The sequence below is a fragment of the Petaurus breviceps genome, unplaced genomic scaffold, assembly GCF_028583685.1.
Source record: "Petaurus breviceps papuanus isolate PSGF00001 unplaced genomic scaffold, PetGlider_PUasm1.0 98, whole genome shotgun sequence".
NCBI classification, from domain to species: Eukaryota; Metazoa; Chordata; class Mammalia; order Diprotodontia; family Petauridae; genus Petaurus; species Petaurus breviceps.
Genome location: NW_027187460.1, coordinates 50,351,470 through 50,372,053, shown reverse-complemented (window position 1 = coordinate 50,372,053; position 20,584 = coordinate 50,351,470). Strand labels below are relative to the sequence as shown.

Genomic DNA, 20,584 nt, shown 5'->3' with positions numbered 1-20,584 from the left:
CTTTATTGCAGGATTTCTATTATAATATTGAATAATATTGGTGACAGTGGGCATCCTTGTTTCACACCTGATCTTCACACCTGAGAAGGCTTATAGCTTATCCCCTTTACAAATAATACTTGCTAATGGCTTTAGATTAATGGTTTTTTAAAAATCAATTTAAATAAAAGTCCATTTATGCCTATATTTTTAAGTATTTTTTTTAATAGAACACTCGTGTTGTACTTTATCAAAAGGTTTTTTTTTTTTTAGCACCTATTGACAAATGATTTTTAAAAACTTCTATTACGGATAGAATTAATTATGTTAATAGGTTTTTTTATGTTAAATCCCTGAATTCCTGGTATAAATCCTATTTGGTCATAATATATACTTTTTGTAACATATTACTGTAATATTTTAGCTAGTATTTTATTCAGAGTTTTCCATCCATATTCATTAAAGAAATTGATCTATAATGTTTTTCTCTGTTTTTGCTCTTCCTGGTTTAGGTTGTTTCACAAAAGGAGTTTGGTAAGATCCCCTCTTTGCCTATTATTCCTAATGATTTATTTAATATTGGAATTAGTTATCTTTAAAAGCTTAATAGAATTCACTTGTAAATCCATCTGGTGGTGGTGCTTTTTTTCTTAGGAAGCTCATTTATAAATTGTTCAATTTATTTTCCTAAAATAGGTCTATAAGATATTCTATTTCCTCTTCTGCTAATTTAGACAATTTATATTTTTGTAAATATTTTTCCAATTTACTTAGATTGTTAAACTTATTGGCATATGATTGGGCAAAAAAAACTCATAATTGCTTTAATTTCATCTTTGTTAGTGGTATATTCACTCTTTTCATTTTTAATACTAGTGATTTGGTTTCTTCTCTTTTTAAAATCATGTTAGCCAATGGTTTATCCATTTTATTAACTTTTTCATAAAACCAACTCCTAGTTTTATTAACTCACTGGGTTTTTCCCACTAAATTTTATTAATCTCACCTTCAATTTTTAGTATTTCCAATTTAGTGTTTAATTGTGTATTTTTAATTTGTTCTTTTTTCTTGTTTTTTTGATTACATATCCAATTCATTAGTCTACTCTTTCTCTACTTTTATTGATACAGGCACTTAGAGATATAGGTTTTCCTCTAATTACTGTATTTGCTGTATCACATAGGTTTTGATATGCTGTCTCTTTATTGTCATTCTGTTTAATGAAATTGATTCTATGATTTGTTTTTTAATCCACTCATTCTTTAAGATTAGGTTATTTAATCTCTAGTTTTTAATTTATATTTCCATGATCCCTAATTCAATGTAATTTTATTGCATTGTAATCTGAAAAGGACACTTAATATTTCTGCTTTTAACTTTAAAAATTTTAAGTCCTAATATATGGCCAATCTTTGCAAAGGTACCATAAGCCACTGAGGAAAAGGTGCATTCCTTCCTACTCCCATTCAATTTTTTTTCAGATATCTGTATCTAGCTTATCTAAAATTCTATTCACTTCCTTGATTTCTTTTGTGTTTTCTGGTTAGCCTTATCTAGTTCTGAGAGGGGAAGATTAAAGTCCCCTACTATTATATTACTACTATATACTGCCACTTGTAATTCATTTTTCTTTTAAAAATTTAGATGTTATAATACTTGGTGCATATAGGTTCAATATTGAATTGCTTAATTGTCTATGGTACCTTTTATCAAAGTGTAGTTACCCCGTTTATAGCTTATTGAGGCATGAAGGTGACCCTGAGTTCTCATAGGCAATGCCATAGCACAAACTATGGCAGGTCCTGCTAAAAAAAACTTCAAGTAACCAATCCAGTGACATGTCTGGGGTCTGTTTGTCATCTGAATGTCAGCTAAATTCAGAAAGACTTATAACCAGTTGACTGGAAGGTAATGAACTCTTCAGTTAAATTTAAAAACCCAGTAATGTGCTTTTTATACTGTAGGTGTTCAATAATGGATTCACTGTTAATAGCTATTCTTTGTTACAGGAACCAAAGCATTTTCCCTTTCACAGGTGCCAAACATTTCGTGGTTTATATATTTGTTATTTGTGGTCCCAGAATATGATTGCCACTTCCATCGATTATTAATCTGATCAACTCACCCAAGTTGAGTGTCTGTTTTGATAATATTTTGGGAAATGTATTTTACCTATTTCTTTATCTAAAAAACATTGGCCTAGAATCTAAGTAGATAGGCCACTGGCCCATGTTACTTTTCTAGTAATCATTCTTCCTTTTTTGCTTATGGAATGGTTTTCTTTTGATGTGTTGCTAACAAATCTAGAAAATTAGCCAGCCCACATAAAAAAACAAACAGAAAAAAAACCAGCTTCTCTCACCAGGGCACAGTTAGTTGCAAAGGGAGAAATATGTGAGAGGGGACATAACATTGTATATTAAATGCTCAATTTAGTAACAGGAAGACTTGGGTGTGAATACTGTTTCCAACACTTACTAGCTGGGTGACCCTGGGCAAGATACTCAACTTCTCTGAGACTGTCTCTTCATCTGAACATGAACAAAATTGTGAGGAGTAAATGAGTATGTAAGGCTGTCAAAGTCCTTTACTGAGAACAAGAGCTTCACAGAAGAATTCCCTTTTGTTTGTGTTTTTATGTGTATTTAAGGGAAATCCATGTGGCTTACCTTAGACACCCAAAGAAGTAAGAGGAAGAAATAAGGAACTAGGGCCACTCACTGATCCCTATTTTACAAAATGGGGCCACATCTGACACCTCCCAAATAGGGAAAAACATAAAACTCCCTCTCTTTGGGATCAGGACCAGCGACTTCAAAGTGGACCGGGAAGGGAAGGGACACAAATAGGAATGTGCAAAGTAAGATCAGGGAACATGGTCTTCAGGACATGGCAGGAAGAGGGAGGCCTCCACATTCAGAGATTCCTTGGTTTATAGTTCAGGGATCACAGTCATTGAGGCAACCCTTAGATCAGATCTGGTCCAATACCAGATCAGAGACAGGTGTTTTTACAGGAGGGAGAGGGTCTTCCTAAGTAGACTCCCCCTAATTAGTTTTCTGTTCCCTAAGGTCACAGGAAAGGAGACACCATTTTAACCTTGAATATATTAAATATGTTAGCATCTAGATATGGGGTTCCTGAGAAGGGTTAGCACAAGTCATTGTACAAGGGAATACATATCATTCAGTCAACAAGCATTTATTAGGTATTTACTATGTGCCAGGCACTATGTTAAGTGCTACGGATACAGAGAAAGGCAAAAACATGGTCCCTGCCTTCAAGAAGCTCACATTTTAACGGGGAAGACAATATGCAAGTGTCTATGTACACACAAGACATATACAGTAAAAAATAGAATGTAATCTCAAAGGGAAGGCACTGGGGATGAGGGTAGAAGAAGCCTCCTGCAGAGGCTGGGATATGAGCAGAGCTGGGTCTTAAGGAAGGTAGGGAAGCCAGGAGGCAGAGGTGAGGAGTGGGAGAATTCTAGCTAGAAGAAAGAGAACAAAACTGCTTTGCAAACCTTAAAGTGCTATATAAATGTCAGCCATCATTATTCTCATTCAAGCTGCTTGCAAGTTTGCTTTAAGACAGGGTAAAGTTTTTTTTACCATGAGTTGCTATTTTAGGGAGTTCTATGAGCAAAGAGAAGCTCCCTGGAGGAAAACACCATGAATTCTGCCTGTTTTCTGTCAACCTTAGCAGTTAAATCTCATGTACTATGCTAGATCTGTGTAGGACAATCTTTCTACCCTCCTAAGTAGATCAAGAGGAAGACATTTTACTAAATTAAAACGCTAATCTGCATTTTCAACATGCTTTTAATTTGTGATTACAAACATAATTTCCAATAAAACACTATATAGAATAAGCAAAAATAAGTTAATACATGGTAAACTTGAGTACAACTTCATTAATTAACAAGTTTAAGAACAAACAGTTCATTTAAGACTCTGGAACTACATTTAATATATAAACTTTGTCCAACACTCATACCTTTTTAGATCTAAGTAAAACATCAAAAGAGCTATCAAGACTTCTCCAAACCAATTACAAGAATGCATTTTTATTTTTGGTTACAATCCCCTGCTATGCACAAGACCATTGAAATGCTGGGACAATCACACACTTTAAAACGGCACAAAGCAAAGCGAGGAGACACATGCCAGCCTTATGTAAGCTGCCTTGAAAGTGCAAACCTTTATTTATTTTTCCTCTTCCTGAACCACTAGTATAAGAGCTGGTACCTCAGACGACACCGCAGGATCATTAGCATGCTGTCCATACCACAGTTAAGGGACATTGACTTAAACCAGGTCAGGTCTCCATGCCTTTTGAAGACACCTCCGGTTTTTAAACAGTGAATAGGCATTCAACTATATATAGTGCAAATCAAATACCAAGAAGCAAACGACAGGACAGAGACTGTCATTAGATAAGACACATTCTTGGACAGAGCATCACAAGAGATGCTGCTCTTCTACCTGGCACAACACCACACAAAACAAACTGGCACAGGATGATGGCAACCTTTGTTTAGGTTTGAATGTGGAATGGGGTTCGGCGGAGAGAATGCAGGGCGACCAGACAACAACCCCGGAGTAATGCTCCGATGTTATAGACTGGATCAATGCCGCCTCTTTGAGTACTGAATGCCCACATGACCGTGGGGATTATAGGGGCTGCTACGGCCAAAAGATCCACCAGGAAGCTGTTGCTCCAGTACTGCTTCCCGATTCCTGCCTGAGGGAGATGAATGACATTGCCAAACCTTTCTTCAGGGTAGGCCATGAAATCCAGTTCCCTCATGACCCGGTTTTCATGATTTCCAACTTCTATCTTGTTGTATGGTGTCTCCATAGGAGACAAAAGAATGGCAGAGTTTGGATCACTTGGCGTGAGGTCAATCATCAAAGCAGATGTGGCCTCTGGGAAGCTTTCTATCAGGTCAGCCTCAGACTCATCGAGGGATGATGGGCTTGAGGGATGGGGGTCTTGCAACTTGAGCATATTCTGAATGAGCTGCTCTACATCAGGACTATATGGCACCACATCAGTCTGAATGGCCTGTTCTGTCAACACACTGCCTTCCTCCTGACTGACTGGTGCCATTTCAAATGCCTTTGTTTTAAGTGGTGAGGATATGGATGTGGATTGTAAGAGGGACAGGTCACCAGCCTCTGTAGTAGTGGCCATCATAATCTCTTCAAACAAATCTGTGCTATTCTCTGTGCTTTCAATAGCCAGTAACTCACTCTCAGCTCCTTCTTCTATGGTTTGGTCTTCCAAAGCCTGTGCATCTGCCATTTTGCCATAGGCAGTGCTGGGAGGTAAACTTTTCTCTGGAGAATCACAGAGATAGTCTAGACATTGCTCTTCCCTCAGAGAGCCATTCTGGGCCATCTCCATACTCTGAAGTAAGGATTCCAATTTCTTATTTTGGATGTTTATGTCTACAAAGTACTTCTGTATTCCCTTGTCTTTATCAGCCAGGCTGCTCCTCATGGTCTCAATGACCTGCTTCAGCTGCTTAATCTCTTTTCTTGCCTCCTTTAAGGCCAGCTGAGCTTCCACCCTATGGCACTCCTCTTCGATCCAGTCCTCTCGCATACGGGCCAGCTGAGATTTGAGTTCTGCAATTTCTGTTTCCCTATTAAAAATTAAAAACAACAACAATTCAACAAGTTAAAATCAAGTATCTGAAGTTTGACTTCTTAGATGTTACACTCTCTTAGCTTTTTACCTTCCCTTTATTCATACAATGACTAATACCTTTAGGCTTCCTTTAAAAAAAAACTGCAATTCTCACTATTGATGTACTTTAAAAATGATTATAAGATGTTAAGGTTGAATTTGTACAACCTGAAGAGAAACAAGAGTGTTAGAGGTTACTTATTCCGTCTTCCAAACTCTTAGGCAGAAGTCATCTAAAGCATGGGAAAACTATCCTATTTCTCTATCACAAATTGTTCTGAATAAGTAGGCTATGCTTCTAAAGTGAGATCCTTTTAAAAGGACAAAATATTAGGGGCAGCTAGGTGGAGTGGTGGCTAGAGCACTGGCCTCAGAGTCAGGAAGATCTGAGTTCAATCCAGCCTCAGACAGCTGACACATTACTAGCTGTGTGATCCTGGGCAATTCACTTAACCCCCAAATGCCCTACCAAAAAACCAAAAACAACAACAAAAAAGGAAAAATATATTCTAGAAATGCTGAGTTGAACAAGACTAAAGAAGCTATTGAATTAAAACCCTGCCCAAAGAATGAATCCTTACTTCAACATTCCTGCCAAGGGGTCTTCCAATATCTCTGATTTATTTCCAATGATAGAGAACTTATGACTTCTCTGGACAGTACATTCTAGTTTTGAATAGCTCTAGGTATATGTTTTCCCCCCTTATATTGAATGTAAATTAGCACCTACTGTTCCTAAACTTATCCTCCATGGCCAACCAGAACAAGTCTAATCCCTTTGACACATACATGGGAATGAAGAATGCAGGTTCTTCTAGATTACAAAGATCTATGATTTGATCAGAATGGGCCCTCCCTTCACTGATACAGATTGCACATCCTTCCATGCCTGGTGGATAGTCTTCATTGATGGCTATAGTTAAAAACCTCATTTTCTGGTCACCAACCCTCTAGAAGTGCCTTTCAAGAACAAAGGTATACAATGAAAAATGATACTCTGAACTAAGGTTTTATATGGAATAGATTTAGAAGAGTATAGCCTACACATATCCCAATATAGCAACCTTCACAAAAGTCCTGCTGCACTAACTCATCACAGAGGTTCCTGATGGTTTACCATGGTAAAGACTTTGAGTACAGTCCCAATGATGGACATATGTCTATTGGATGAAGATTAACATGGCCAAATTCAGAGAGACTTAGCAAAAAGTTGGTTGTCATGAATTTTGGGGATACAGTAACTTCCAGAGATCCAGTGGAGTATAAAAGAATTGTGATTTGTTTAGACTGGGCAGATGGGGTGTCATACCATTGAAATCACAGATTCTTGCAGTACTGGCATATATTAATTTCAGAGCAGGAGAAGGCACAGTTTTCCTCCTTAGAATCATAGGTCTAGAGTTGAAAGGGTTCTTAGAGGGGCGGCCAGGTAGCACGGTGAGTAAGAGCACCGGTCCCAGTGTTGGGATGACCTGGGGATCGAATCCAGGCTCAGATACTTAGCACCCCACCAGAAACACCTGGCCATTTAACCTTGAGCAAGTTACTTAACCCCAATTGCTTAAGGGTGGCCAGGTGGCTCAGTGAGTAAGAGCACCGGCTCCAGTGTTGGGATGACCTGGGGATCGAATCTGGGCTCAGATACTTAGCACCACACCCAGAAATAACTGGCCGTGTAACCTTGAGTAAGTTACTTAACCCCAATTGCTTTAAAAAAAAAAAGGGTTCTTAGAGGCCATCTAATCCTATCCCCTCATTTTACAAGTGAGGAAACCGAGGCCCAGGGAGGTTAAGTGACTTGCCAAAGACATGAAGGCCATGTCAAATGTAGGAGCTGAACCAAGAGCTTCTGATTCTAGAGACAAGTTCTCTTCCCATTGAACAGAACTACCTCCTTAATTATGAAGAAAATGTTCTTAACAGCTAACCTAAATCCCTCATACTTCAGTTTAAGCATATTTACTGTCACTCTAAGTGATAATACACAACACCTGGCCTCAATCTTCTTTTTAAGTGCCTTTCTTATATATGAAGATGCTTTTCAAACAATCCTGAGCCTTCTCTTTTCCAGGCTAAATAATCCTGAGGGTAGGTATATCAAATCCTTCCTCCTAGGTTTCCTTTCTGACTTTAATTGAATTTGTTCTGAGATTAATATTTCAAGGAAACTGCATCTATCCCTCAACTCCTAAGGATCACAGGATTATGGATCTAGGATTGAACAGGATCTCAAAGATCATCCAGTCCAACCACTTCACATTTTACAGATGAGGAAACTGAGGACCAGGAAAGTGAAGACCAGGATAAATGATTTGCCCAAACTCATAATGGAATAGGTCCCTTCAGATGAAAAATTTTAACAATTCCAGTCAGTTCTCTAGGGGCTACATTGAGGCAACCGAAGAGCTCTTATATCATTAAAGTCATTCCAAATTCAATCAAGGTGTTTAGGTCTTCTATATAAAGGGGAAAAGGTGGTGTCCTCAGAGTTAAAAACTGACTTGGGCCCTTGAATTCAGCTTAAAATGACTTTTAACTCTTAACTACCTCTCTGGCCCACAGTTCTACTAAATCCTTTCCCAAATGTTTCAGGGAAAAAAATAATTATTCAAGTGGGAAAAACAGTCTGTCTAACATGTCAAAGGTCTTTTTTTTTTTTTAACTCTCTCTGAGATAGAACTTTTTAGTATCTTTTTAATCAGAAGCTTGGTCAAAAATAATGAGCTTCTACCCTTTAGCAGAGAAATCAGACAAAGATATTATTCGCCCAAATCATATACAAATCCCTAATGGGGAGTCCCCCAGAGATGGGAACAGGGCTTGAGTTGGGCCATGATGTGCTCAAGCTGTTCTTTTCCTAGCACAGGGCTGTTCCCTGCAGCATTCATTCACTTTAAAAATAGCTTTACGCTAACCTATCATTTGAGGTTTGGCAGTATTACTCAGTTGCACATACCCAGAAGGAGCTGAGGATTTTCTCTAATAAACTTAACTTTTAAAAGCAGAATCATGCAAATTATGCAGTAACTTGCTTTTGAAAGAATGGTGAAGAAATTAAAATTGATATTGATATTTCAATAAAAGAAAAAAAATGGCTTTCTTCTATTTTTATTTTTGTCATTTGCCTTATTTTTAAAGGAAAACTAATGACTACTGGACACTTTGCAAAGTAGATGATGACCCTACTATACCTCTCTTGCAGTCGGCTCTCAGATTCTTTCAATCTGGTTTTGAGGTGTCTCACTGTAACCTCTTTCTGTTGCAGGGGAGTCAAATATTGCTCTGGGTTTGGGGGTTTAACACCATGATTTTCACCACAAGACATATATCTCCCAGGCCTCCTGAAATAAACCAAGTAAAAAATTTTAATTTTGTCTTATTTACTTTCCTGTAAAAAAAATTAACACAGAAATATGAGCCTGAAGAAAACAGATTTACTATGTTTGCCTCTTGCATTGTAACGACAGATGACTTCACTGATAAGGGGGTATATGGTTTATGCATTTATAAGTCTTGGGACAATAAATCTTTCTATTTCCTTGGTCAGTATCTACTAAATTAAGGTTTAAGGAGAAGAAATAGGCTTTTCTAATAAAAAGAAATTATCTCATCCAAAAGAATGTACAATTGTTTCCATGCTAGTACTATCAGTTGTGCTAAGTAATATGCCATTATAGTAAGAGGACAATGAGATACAGAAGAAATGGGGGTAAAGAAGGATGGATGAGTGACCCAAGTGCTTATGCAAAGTGTCACTGCTTAAGGATCCTATTTGTTATAAACTAAATTCCAATTATTCAGAAACTGTTTCTTGGTCTGGGTACATGCTGTGGTCAGAACTAATTTCTGCTAGAAATGATTTTTTTTTCCTTCTACCATGTGAAAGTCCCTTTATTCCGAAGGACAGAATTGCTACTTCCCTCTCACAATGGTTTAATTTTAAAAGAGAGGCATGGAGTGTCCTATGATGCATCTCTGGACTGAAAGCCAAGAGTCCTCAACTATGCTCCTGTCCTCACCACTGACTTGTGGGACAGCCGTGGGTGAATTCAGGGCCTAGATCCCAGAGCCAGTGCAAAGCTGAATATTTCCTTTGTGAGCAGAGTGCCGACTGATCAGAATGGGGAATCTCAGAGGGAGAGAGACGTGTTGGCTGTTGGATCCTACCCATACCTGTGTGAGGCAAAGCAGGTACAGGCTACCTTACTTTGATGGAAAGGAGTGGAATTCATCTGGATTATTGCAAAGTTTCCCTGCCTCAAGTCTCCTCATTCTAGTCCTTTTTCTATATCTGACTGCCAAAAGGATTTTCCTTAAGTGCAGATCTAACCTCATCAATCCTTTACTTAATTTCAATGTTTCCCTATTGTTTCTACAATAAAATGGAAACTTTTCTGTTTAGCTTTTAAAACCATCATTACCGAGTCCCAACCTAACTTTCTAGTCTCTCTGGATATTACTCCCCTTCTAACACTCTCTGTATAATCCAATCAATCTGACCTTCTCTCTGTTCTTCATCCATGACACTCCCTTCTCTGTACTTCTGCACTGCCTGTCTGCCTGCATACCTGGAATACACTCTTTCCTTATCTCTGCTCACAGAATACTGTCTTCGTTCAAAACACTCAAGCACCTGGCACTGTGCCTGGTACATAGCAGGTGCTTAATAAATGCTTATAGACTGTTGACTGACTCTGGTGCCACCTTTTTACACTGGAGGGATCCTTTCCCGATTCCCTCAACCATGAGTGCCCTCCCTTACAAACTACCTTTCCCTCAACCACTTTATATTTATTCTCTTTGCATTTCTTTTGTATATACTTTTATATGTAATTCATATTATCTTACATTAGAGGGTAAGCCCCTTGAGATCAGGATTGTTTCATTCTTTGTAATTGTATTCCTTTTTAGGTGCTTGATAAATGCTTGTTAACTGATTGTCTGTTGACTGATTTTCTCAATCCCTACCTTCACTTGTCCTCCCTTTTCATTATATTCTTGTTGAACATTTTGCTACCCACATGTTGGTTTTCATTGACTGACCCCCCCAAAATATTTAATCATGGAGAAGGTATGAGTTGTGATTATACAGATTTTTGGTTAATATAGAGTATTAAAAAAAAAAAGTAAGAAAAGAAAAGAAAAAGTTCACTAAATAGGATACCAAGGAATTAGAATAAAAACAAAAGAGTTCACCTCATGATCGGGCTGCTATCACTTCCTTTATATGAGCCGGAATTACTGCTACTGGGGGACGAAGGCCCATAATTTGGGTGGGCATTAACAGGGCTCTGTTGATTCCTGCACAACATAGACAGAAGGTCTTTCTCACGTGAAGGTGGGCTGTTGCCAGACTTGTAAGAGGAAGATCCATTATTCCGTCCATGGGGACCGCGGCTACAAAGAATAATAATGAAAAATGTCAAAGTACTCAAATGAAATTCTGTTGTTTGATGTTTCCATTAAGGTGATCACTGCTAGGGAAAACAACTGCTAACAATGCAGGGGGGATACATATCTCTTTCAAATCAGACAGGCCTTCTCAGGGTCCCTTTGCCCACTCTTCTTTCTCCCTGAGTCTTATTTCAAGGAACTAATGTCTGTGCCTCCTTGATATCAGTGTAGTGGGGAGAGTACTAGATTTGAAGTCAAAGGGCCTTGGTTCAAATCCTGGCTCTCCTTCTTAACCCCCAATGGAAAATGTAGTTACCCTTCTGTGACTCTGTTCTCTTGACTGTAAAATGAGGGGGTGAGACTAGATAATCTTGAAGATCCCTCCTATCTGTAAATCTGTAAACTCATGATCTGTGGTATAGTGGCTTAAATTCTACTACCTCTAAGAAACTCTGAAATATATCTCCCCCCAGTCCAGGCAGAAATGCAAGGGTTCCTTCTGAAGAGCATATTGATGTTGGGATTTTGTTCCAATTTAGTAGTTTCAGTAAAAGCAAAAAAATATATATTTGGGATGGTCCAGTTTAAGAAATGGAAAATTAATGGGATTCATTTTGGTTTAGGGTTTAGGGGTCATAATTTCATTTAACTCCCTGCACAAATCCTGAATCACCTATCTTTTCAACTTTCTATTTATTTATAGACAAAGATTTAAGACAACACAATTTCTCTCTTTTTATTCTCTTTAAAAATATCTTTCAAACCTAAGTACAATGACATAAAGGATGTCCTCCACATTCAAATGGTTTATAGTCAGAGCTCTCCTTGAATAAGGAAATCTGAAAACACTGTCCAGATGATAAAGACTTATGCATAAAGTGGGATTATTTCTGCACAGAATATTTAGGGCAGCTGCTTACATTTCTCCCCAAAGCTATCCCTTTTGCAATAATCTTCCAATTCCTATGATAATCAGGGAGAGAGCCTCTATTAGCTTCTAATCTCTCTTTAACACCTGGTGGTTTCAGACTGCCCCCCTCCCCCTGGCCAAGGAAGACTGCTAAATCTGCTAATCTTTCTTTTAAAAATAGTACTGTGCCCCACCTTTACAAGTCTACCCCAGAAACAGTAAGGAGCAGTGAGGAGGGGGCTGGGACAGCGCTGGGAGACAGTTGATGCTCTTACTGTTTGGTTGACAACAAAGCTTTGGATAAAATCACATAGTTCTTCATTAACTCTTAAGACAAAGCACATGTTAACATATTTCTCTGTTGCCATCATTTGGTTAAATGAGCTCTATGAGTCCCAGAACATATCTGTATTGATCCAATGAGTATAGCTTTTAGTATCCAACATTCAAGAAGTTCTATTTTGACTTTTTCTAATCTTTTTATGTGTTGAGCTCAGAAGATAAAGCTAAAATCAGTTGGTATTCTTTTGTTCCATAAGAAGTAATTCTTGCCAACCACTGGGGTCTTTTTTTATAATGTTGAAATTGTAAGAATCTCTTCTAGAAAACATCTCCCAGGTCACAGAAGGTTAAGAGTTGGAAGGCACCTTATAGAATACTTTGTCCAGTAGTTCCAAATCTATGGGCTTATGGAGCCCTTGCATTTTTGAAAAGGGTTCTGTGAATCCATACACAAATCTATAAATAATCAAACATGCTTTGGGTGGACTGAATAATCATATCATACACTTATGTGTCTGTAGATTTTCTCAGTCCAAACCTATGATTTCATTGATGTGGGAAATTCTCAATGTAGATACTCCCTTCAGCAATGCAGATTAACAGTTTATCTCTAATTTACAGTCTTTAAGAGGATAGAGATAATGTTGTTATTAAAAAAATTAAGTTCATTTAAAACATTACTGAATTTACAAGGCTTTTCTGCCATTACCAATTTTCTCAATTAGTATATAGTAATATTACAACTACTAAAATTTATGTGGGAGGGAAGAAGGGGATGTGAAATTTTTTTTAAGAAAGGATTTTAAGTACTCAAAGTAGTTGTAGACCACTAAAGTAGTTCAACTCTCTCATTTTATAGGTGAGAAAAACTGAGGTCCAGAGAGTTGAAACCACTTGCCCACAGCCCTCCAGTTAATGAAGTGGCACATTTGAACTCAGGGTTCCTAACTCCATACATAGTACCATTTGCACTACATTATATACCAAACTAATTCTTATTATAGAACTGACTCTCCAAGATGGCATCATATGGATGAGGAAGTTACAGTAACTTTTAAGGCAGAATGGAAACTTCAATCTAGCTTGCTTATTGCTTCACAATCCTCTTTCCCATCTTGGTCACAAATTTCCATCTATTCATAATGTGGTCTCTGTGGAAGCCCAGAAACAAATGTGTTAAAAGACAAAACAAAACAATAATATATTCAACTAGCTGGCAATGCACAATAATACACATAAATGGAAACAGCACCCAAAAGGAAAACAAGAAAAGCTCTGTCTTGAAATCAGCCTGAGCATGCCCCTCCCTCTCATGAGAACGGATACTTTATCTGTAACAGATGGCCTGATGGCTTTTTTACAAACCGACTTTAAGAGTCCAGTAGTGGGAAGTGATCTTTTTAAGTAGCAGAGAGGAAAAGGAAAGCACACTCTGGCTTAGGTTATAATTTGGCATAAATAAGCCTAGCTCTTTCCTAACACAAACAGGACAAGTTTCCAGGCAAAATCATTTAAAGTTAGGAAAGAAAGCTGATGAAGACTGTGACTTTGGGGTCTGGACAATACAATGTTAAGCCAAATGGAAGACATAGAGATGGGCCTGAGTTAAACAGGTTAAGTTAGGGGACTATTATGGAAATGATGAATGCCATCACTAAAAGATTTAGCATAGCATGCTCCTTTAGTGAAGTTCAAACATGAATTTCAGATATGGAAGGGAAATGAACAACCATGTGTTTCAACTTATATAAAAAATAATAAATCTATAGATAGAACACTAGGCTTAGTAGGTTTGGATGCCCTTCCTAAAATCCCACTTTAGACACTAAAGCCCTGGGCAAGTCACTTAACCACTCTAAGCTTCAGTTTCATCATATTCTCATAAAATAGGTATAGTAACATCTTCTATCTCGGAATGTTGTTGTAAAGATCAAATGAGATAATGAATATAAAGCAGTTGGCTAACCTTAATGTTAGCTTCTGTTATCATTACACCTGACAAATGGTTGTCTAGCCTTTACTTGAAAACCTTCAATGAGAAGGAATATATTATTTTCTGATTCAGTCCTTTTCATTTCTAGATAGCTTGAATTGTTAGGAAGATTTTCTTTACATGAAGTCAAAAATTTTCCTCTTTGCAACATCTTCCTCCTGCTCCCTGAGACCAAGAAGAACAAATGTAATCTATCTTCTTATTTTTCCAGCTTAATCCCTTCCAGTGCTGGGAACTGTGCTAAGCTCTGGGGACACAAGGAAAGGCATCATTGAAATGCCTAGTGGGCATTTCAAATTGAATATCCCATCTCAAGTTCAACATGTTCAAAACTGAACTCATTTTCTTTCCCTCTAAACCCACCCCTCTTCCAAATTTCCCCATTTCTGCTGAAGTTAGATCTTTCAGGTTCATAACCTTAGCATTATTCTTGGTTCCTCACTTTCCCTCATCTCCACATATCTGATGGAGTGCCAAGTCTTGCCATTTCTAAGTTCACAAATTTTTTTGCATCTAGCCTCTTCTCTCCACTCACATACTTATCCCCTTAGTTCAGGGCCTCATCACTTCTCATGTGGGTTACTGCAACAGTCTCCTAATTGGCCTCCCTGCCTCAAGTCTCTCACCATTCCATTCCATCCTACACATTGCTGCCAAAGTGATTTTTCTTAAGCATAGATCTGCCCATGTCACTCCCTTTTCAATGAACTTCAATGACTTCCTAGTGCTTCCAAAATAAAATGTAAACTCCTCTGTTTAGCTTTTAAAACCCTTTGGTACTTCTACATTACTCCCTTTCTAGTCTCTGTGATCTATCCAAACTAACTTCATGACATCCACTTGGCATCTCTGTGCCTTTCGGCCATCTCACATCCCTAAAATGTATATCATCCTCCTTACTTCTACTATTAGGCTGACATACATACAACTTGGTGCAATTGGATGGCTCAGTGGATGGAGAGCTGGCTCTGATATCAGGAAGACTGGGTTCAAATCTGGCCTAAGATACTTACTAGCTGTGTGATCCTGGGCAAGTCATTTAACCTCTGTTTACCTTAATCTACTACAGAAAGAAATGGCAGATATAGTATCTTTGCCACAGAAACACTGTGGATAGTATGGTCCATGGTCATGAAAAGCTAGACACAACTGAACAATAATAAGCAGTTTGTTAGGAATACATCTTGTGTAAACCAAAACAAAATTCTCCATATTACAAGAGCTCTATCTGCTGTAGCTTAATAACAATAGTTGGCCTTTATATAACCCTTTAAGGTTTGCAAAGTGCTTTATAAATATTACCTCCATTTTTTAATCCTCATTTCCATTTTACAGATGGGGAAACTGAGGCAAAGTGAGATTTTTTTTTTTATAAGATTATGACCCTTTCTTATCCAGGGTCAAATAATTAACAAATATCTAAGGCTAGATTTGAATTCAGGACTTCCTGATTCCAAGTGTTATCTACTATATCACCTAGCTGCCTTGATACAAATTTTAAGAGTCATCACTGCATATCATTTGTAATGACTGGTGGAAGCAATTAGTTGCTTAAAAAAGCTGCTTTACCACTTGTCTTCAAATAAGTACACTAAAATCTTCTGTATTTATTTCTCCTATGTGTATTAGAGTTCACTGTAACTTATCCAATTATATATGTGTGCATATATGTGTTTATATGTGTGTAGTATATGTGGGCGGAAGGAAGTGAAAGAGAGACCACTCATTTTTTTATTCTTCCCTCTTTACATAAAATTATTTGCCTACTCTTATCAATTCTAATTCCTTATCTCTCAAACTCATTCAGTTCTTTTAAATTTCTCTCAGGAGAAAGACTAGAACAAGATAAACAGATTTGGGACTCACTGCATAGAGGTGACAATTGAACCTATGATGTTACCAAGGTCACCAGGATGAGGTCACCAAGTAAAAGACTATAAAGTGTGGAAACAAGAGGGCCCCAGGCAGAGTCCAGGCCCGCCCTAACTTGTGGTTTGGGGTGGGACATGTAGTTTCATCTAGCAAAGGAGGCAGAAAGAGTGTACAGGCAGGCAGGCGGCAAACCAGAAGACAACTGGAACGAGAAACAGAGGAGTCGAGGATGAATGCACAGGAGGGAGGGGTACTTAACAGGGTCAGATCCTATAGAGAGGTCAAGAAGAATGAGGACTGAGAAGGACGTACCCTTGTACATTTGCTTATACAGTCCCTCATACCTGGAATGCATCCCTACCCTCTTTCCTCACATGCCTCTCTCCCTGAAGTCCTTTTTCTTTGATCCACTCTCCCATATTTATCACATTCTAATCTGTTAACATCTATATTTGTTACATATATTTCATTACTTGAGCTCCTGAGTAAGAGGTCATACAGGACGACACTTCTCTGGACACCACTCTCTGCTCTCTCATACCCATCTATGTCAACTCCATGCTCCTGAAAGCTTCTATCTCAGTCTATTGCCCTCTTTCACTATGCTTTCTGGAAGCCCCAATTCTATTGTTAAATATCTGCCTTTCATATCAGACTCTCCATTTGTCCCACCCTCCAGGGAAAAAATACACACACATACATTTTCATATGCATATGAAAATGTGTATATGTATATCCACACAAACATACACACACACACACACATATATATATATATATATATATATATATTTTTTTTTTTCTTAACAATCCGAGGACACAAACTTAGTATGCTTGAAAGCTGGGAAAAAGGGTTCTTTAGAGGTAGCAGGGTAGCATATGGGATAGAACACTGTTCTTGGGAATAGGGAAGACCCAAGTCTGAAACCTGCATCTAGCCGTTACTAGCTGTGTGACCCTAGGAAAGTCACTTAACTCTATGTGCCTCAGGTTCTACATCTGCAAAATGTGAGTTGGACACAATAAAGTCAAAGGTCTCATCTAGCTCTAAAGCTATGATCTTATGATACATATTTGAAGATACAGATTACATATAAGAAGAGGTATATGTTATCTCCAAAAAAAAAATCCCTTTCCTAAAACATCCCCATTGATTCTACTTGTACTTGCCACTTTTACTTCTTTCTGTTCCATTTACCTTCTGTAGCTAATTCTTACCCCAGCCCTAGACTAAGAAAATACATTCCTCTGTAACCCAATGAAATGCAGCAATTCTTCAAAAGAGAGATGAATTATCCATAATATTCAGCTATGTTTTAATTGTTTAGACACAAAATATCAGTCAATTAGTAAGTTAGTCAATCAACTTATATTTTCTAAGTTCCTACTATGTGCAGGCATTGTGCTAAGCTCTGTGTATAAAGGCAAAGAAAGACTAGATCATGCTCTCAAAGGGGTTCGCTGTCTAATGGTGGAGATAGCATGCGAATATAACTATGTTTAAACACGATTACATACAGGATAAATTGAGGGTAGTCTCAGAACACACTAAGATAAAAGAGGCCTGGGAAAGGCTTCTTACAGAAGATGGGAGTAGCTGAGACTTAAAGGAAAATAGGGAAGTCAGATATGGGGAGCAAGCAGTCTAGAGGTTGAGAGTTGGGAGATGGAGTGAATCAGAACAGAATTTGACAGTTAAGACAACCCCACGGAGGCTTCGTTTGACTGATACCACTTTGACATTTAATCCAAAATACAAGTTCATTTGTCAATTTTAAAAAAGAAGAAAAAAAGTAACAAGAAAAACAACAAAGGAAGCTAATAATATTTATCAACTGTTCCTTCTCTGTGTTCTCGGTCTCATGGATATGTGTTAATTTCCAGAACAGGTTAAAGTTAAGTGCTACAGTTTAAGAATGCGCCTGATTTGTAAGTGACACACAGAAAAGTTTATATATCTGTTCTGTGACCTTAGAGACACTATTTCAAAAGCATAAGGTGTTTGGGGTAGTGAGATAATGTTCTCTTCTCCTGAAGGCTACAATCTCCTGTTACAGTTTTTGTCTGTTCCCAGCTTTGTTTTAGACAATAATACCCTGCATTTGGGATCTCAATTCCCTTTTAAAAAAAAATTAACCAAACTTCATAATCATCACTGGAAAATAATAGATATAAATTTCTTGTTGGGCACTGGAAACTGAAGTTCTGAGAAGTTCAATTATTTCTCTATACCAAATGGAAACATTAGGATGACAGTCACAGAAAACCTGGGCTGGAAGAAAAACCTCTGAATTCTTTTATATGACATTCCTCTTGGAATAGGACACTCATGAGTAAAGTTATTTCAGTCAGTCTGTTGCTTTGGTCTCATCACCTCTACACCACCCCCACCCCTACCCCCACTACCCCTTTAGCCTGGTGATTCCTTCTGCAGGGTATTGCCATCTCATTCTTTCTGGTGTTCCATCTCTTCTGGACCGCTGAGTTAGCCAGAAATGATGTCTTTACTTCTCTAAGGCCTCATATCCAGAATCACTGAATATTAGAACTAAGCCTTGCTTCACTGACTTTGACCTTGGACAGGTCACTTAATCCAGGGATGGGGAATCTGTGGCCTTGAGGCCACATGTAGTCCTCTAAATCCTCAAGTGCAGCCCCTTGACTGAATTCAAACTTCACAGAACAAACCTCCTTAATAAAAGGATTTTTGAAAAAATCTCTCATTGTTCTAAACTTTCTAAGGCTATGAGTTACACAGAAGGTACCAACCTATATGGGCAGAGGATGTTTCTTCACATAGAAGATTCTTGTTATCAATGAAATCGCCAGTCTAGACCCTTTCCTGTTAATATTATTGTTGTTATTATAAATTATTATTATTACCATCATTATCATTACAAGAGAGGACACTAAAGTTCAAAAGGAGTAAGTTTAAGCTCAGGCAACTAATTGGTAGCAAATCCAGATTTGGCTCCCAATCTGATTTTTTTTTTTCACTGCACTATGATGCCTTTCTCTTTATATATCCCACAGATTACTAGTGAATAGTATAAGAGAACCCTGGGACAAATCCCTGTTTTTCTCCACTCATTACTTTATAATTTTTTTCAAGGCTCAAAACCCAAGCCATAGTGGTGATAATAGTGACTATGAACTCCTATTTATTCTCTACAATCAGGAAATCTCAGAAATGGAAGTGATGTCAGAGGACTTTTAGTTCAACTAACACACATGGAATGAATTACTTCTACAATATAGGTTTTTACCCTGGGGTCTACAGACCCTTAAGAGGTCCTTGAACTTAAATGGCAAAATGTGTGTGTGTATGTGTGTGTGTGTGTGTGTGTGTGTATTTCTATAGAACTGGTTTCCTTTGTAACACAGGACCCCCTTCCCCCCCCCCCCCAGTTCTTTTCCAAGTCATCACTACTAACATTGGCTTCATTCTCCTCTCTTTCCCATCTTGACTGCTTGGTGAACCTTTTCAACTCTACAATACCCTCTACATGTTAGTCCTTTACCCCCTTAATTGTGTGATCATGCCTTGTCAAGCCCCAGTCTCGGAATACTCCCACCATCCACCGCCCTTGCTCCTATCCATAAAATGCTGAACAAAGCTGGAGAAAATTGTGAAACCATGTTAATTAGGTCTACCACAAATGTATTACATAATCTCAACTGAACCCTCACTGCAGCAAGACAATTTTTTAATACCTTCCAGTGACCACAATGACTTTTCCAAGCCTTCTTGTCCCTACTCAAGCCTCCAGAAACACTTCCCTTCTATAACCCTCTCAGCTTCAATCCTGTCTCACACCAAGAGGTGGCCCTTCTCTAAACTTTAGTCTAATTCTATCCTATCTTCTCCAACAAACTGCCCTTCCTACCATTCCCACTCTAATCTTCGAACTCCCTGTCTATAGATTGTTTCTCACAAACATACCCATGTCTCCACTTATCATTAAAAAAAAAAAAAACCTTCACTTGGTCTGTCCATCTTCACTAGATAGCATCCTATATTTTTCCTCCTTTTTGTTCCTAAACTCCTGAAGAAAGCTGTCTATAGGCAGCACCTTCACTTTTTTTCCTTTCACTTTCTCCTAAACTCTCTGCAGTCTGGTTTCTGACCTCATCATTCAACTGAAATCACTCTCTCCAAAGTTACCAATGATCTCTTAATTGTCAGATCTAATGGCCTTTCCTTAGCCTTCAGCTCTCTTGATCTCTTTGAAGCCTTAGACCCTGCTGATCACCCTCTTCTTCCTGACACTTTTATCTCTCTAGGGATCTTCATCCAGGTCAAGATCATTGACTAAGTATGTTCCTTAAGGCTCTAGACCCTCTTCTCCCAATATATTACCTCAAGTGGCAATCTCTCCAATTATCATCTCAATGCAAATGATTCTCAGATTTAACAAGTCCTAACCTCCCTCTCTCCTGACTTCTAGTTTCTTATC

The 20,584-nt window shown here is 38.1% G+C and overlaps 1 protein-coding gene across 15 annotated transcripts in view; it reads right to left on the bottom strand.

Moving 5' to 3' along the window:
- Positions 1-3,164: 3,164 nt before the first annotated feature.
- The window catches only part of SYBU (syntabulin), a 104,460-nt gene continuing 87,040 nt past the window's right edge, over positions 3,165-20,584 (bottom strand). For 14 of the 15 annotated variants that reach the window (XM_069081072.1, XM_069081076.1, XM_069081070.1 and 11 more), the window contains 3 exons: positions 10,873-11,073; positions 8,868-9,017; positions 3,165-5,632 (listed from right to left, as the gene is read on the bottom strand). In XM_069081072.1, the coding sequence (XP_068937173.1) occupies positions 4,519-5,632; positions 8,868-9,017; positions 10,873-11,073 (1,465 nt within the window). In that variant the 3' untranslated portion in view covers positions 3,165-4,518. The remainder of the gene's footprint in view (positions 5,633-8,867; positions 9,018-10,872; positions 11,074-20,584) is intronic. The other variant, XM_069081079.1, reaches the window with a different exon arrangement.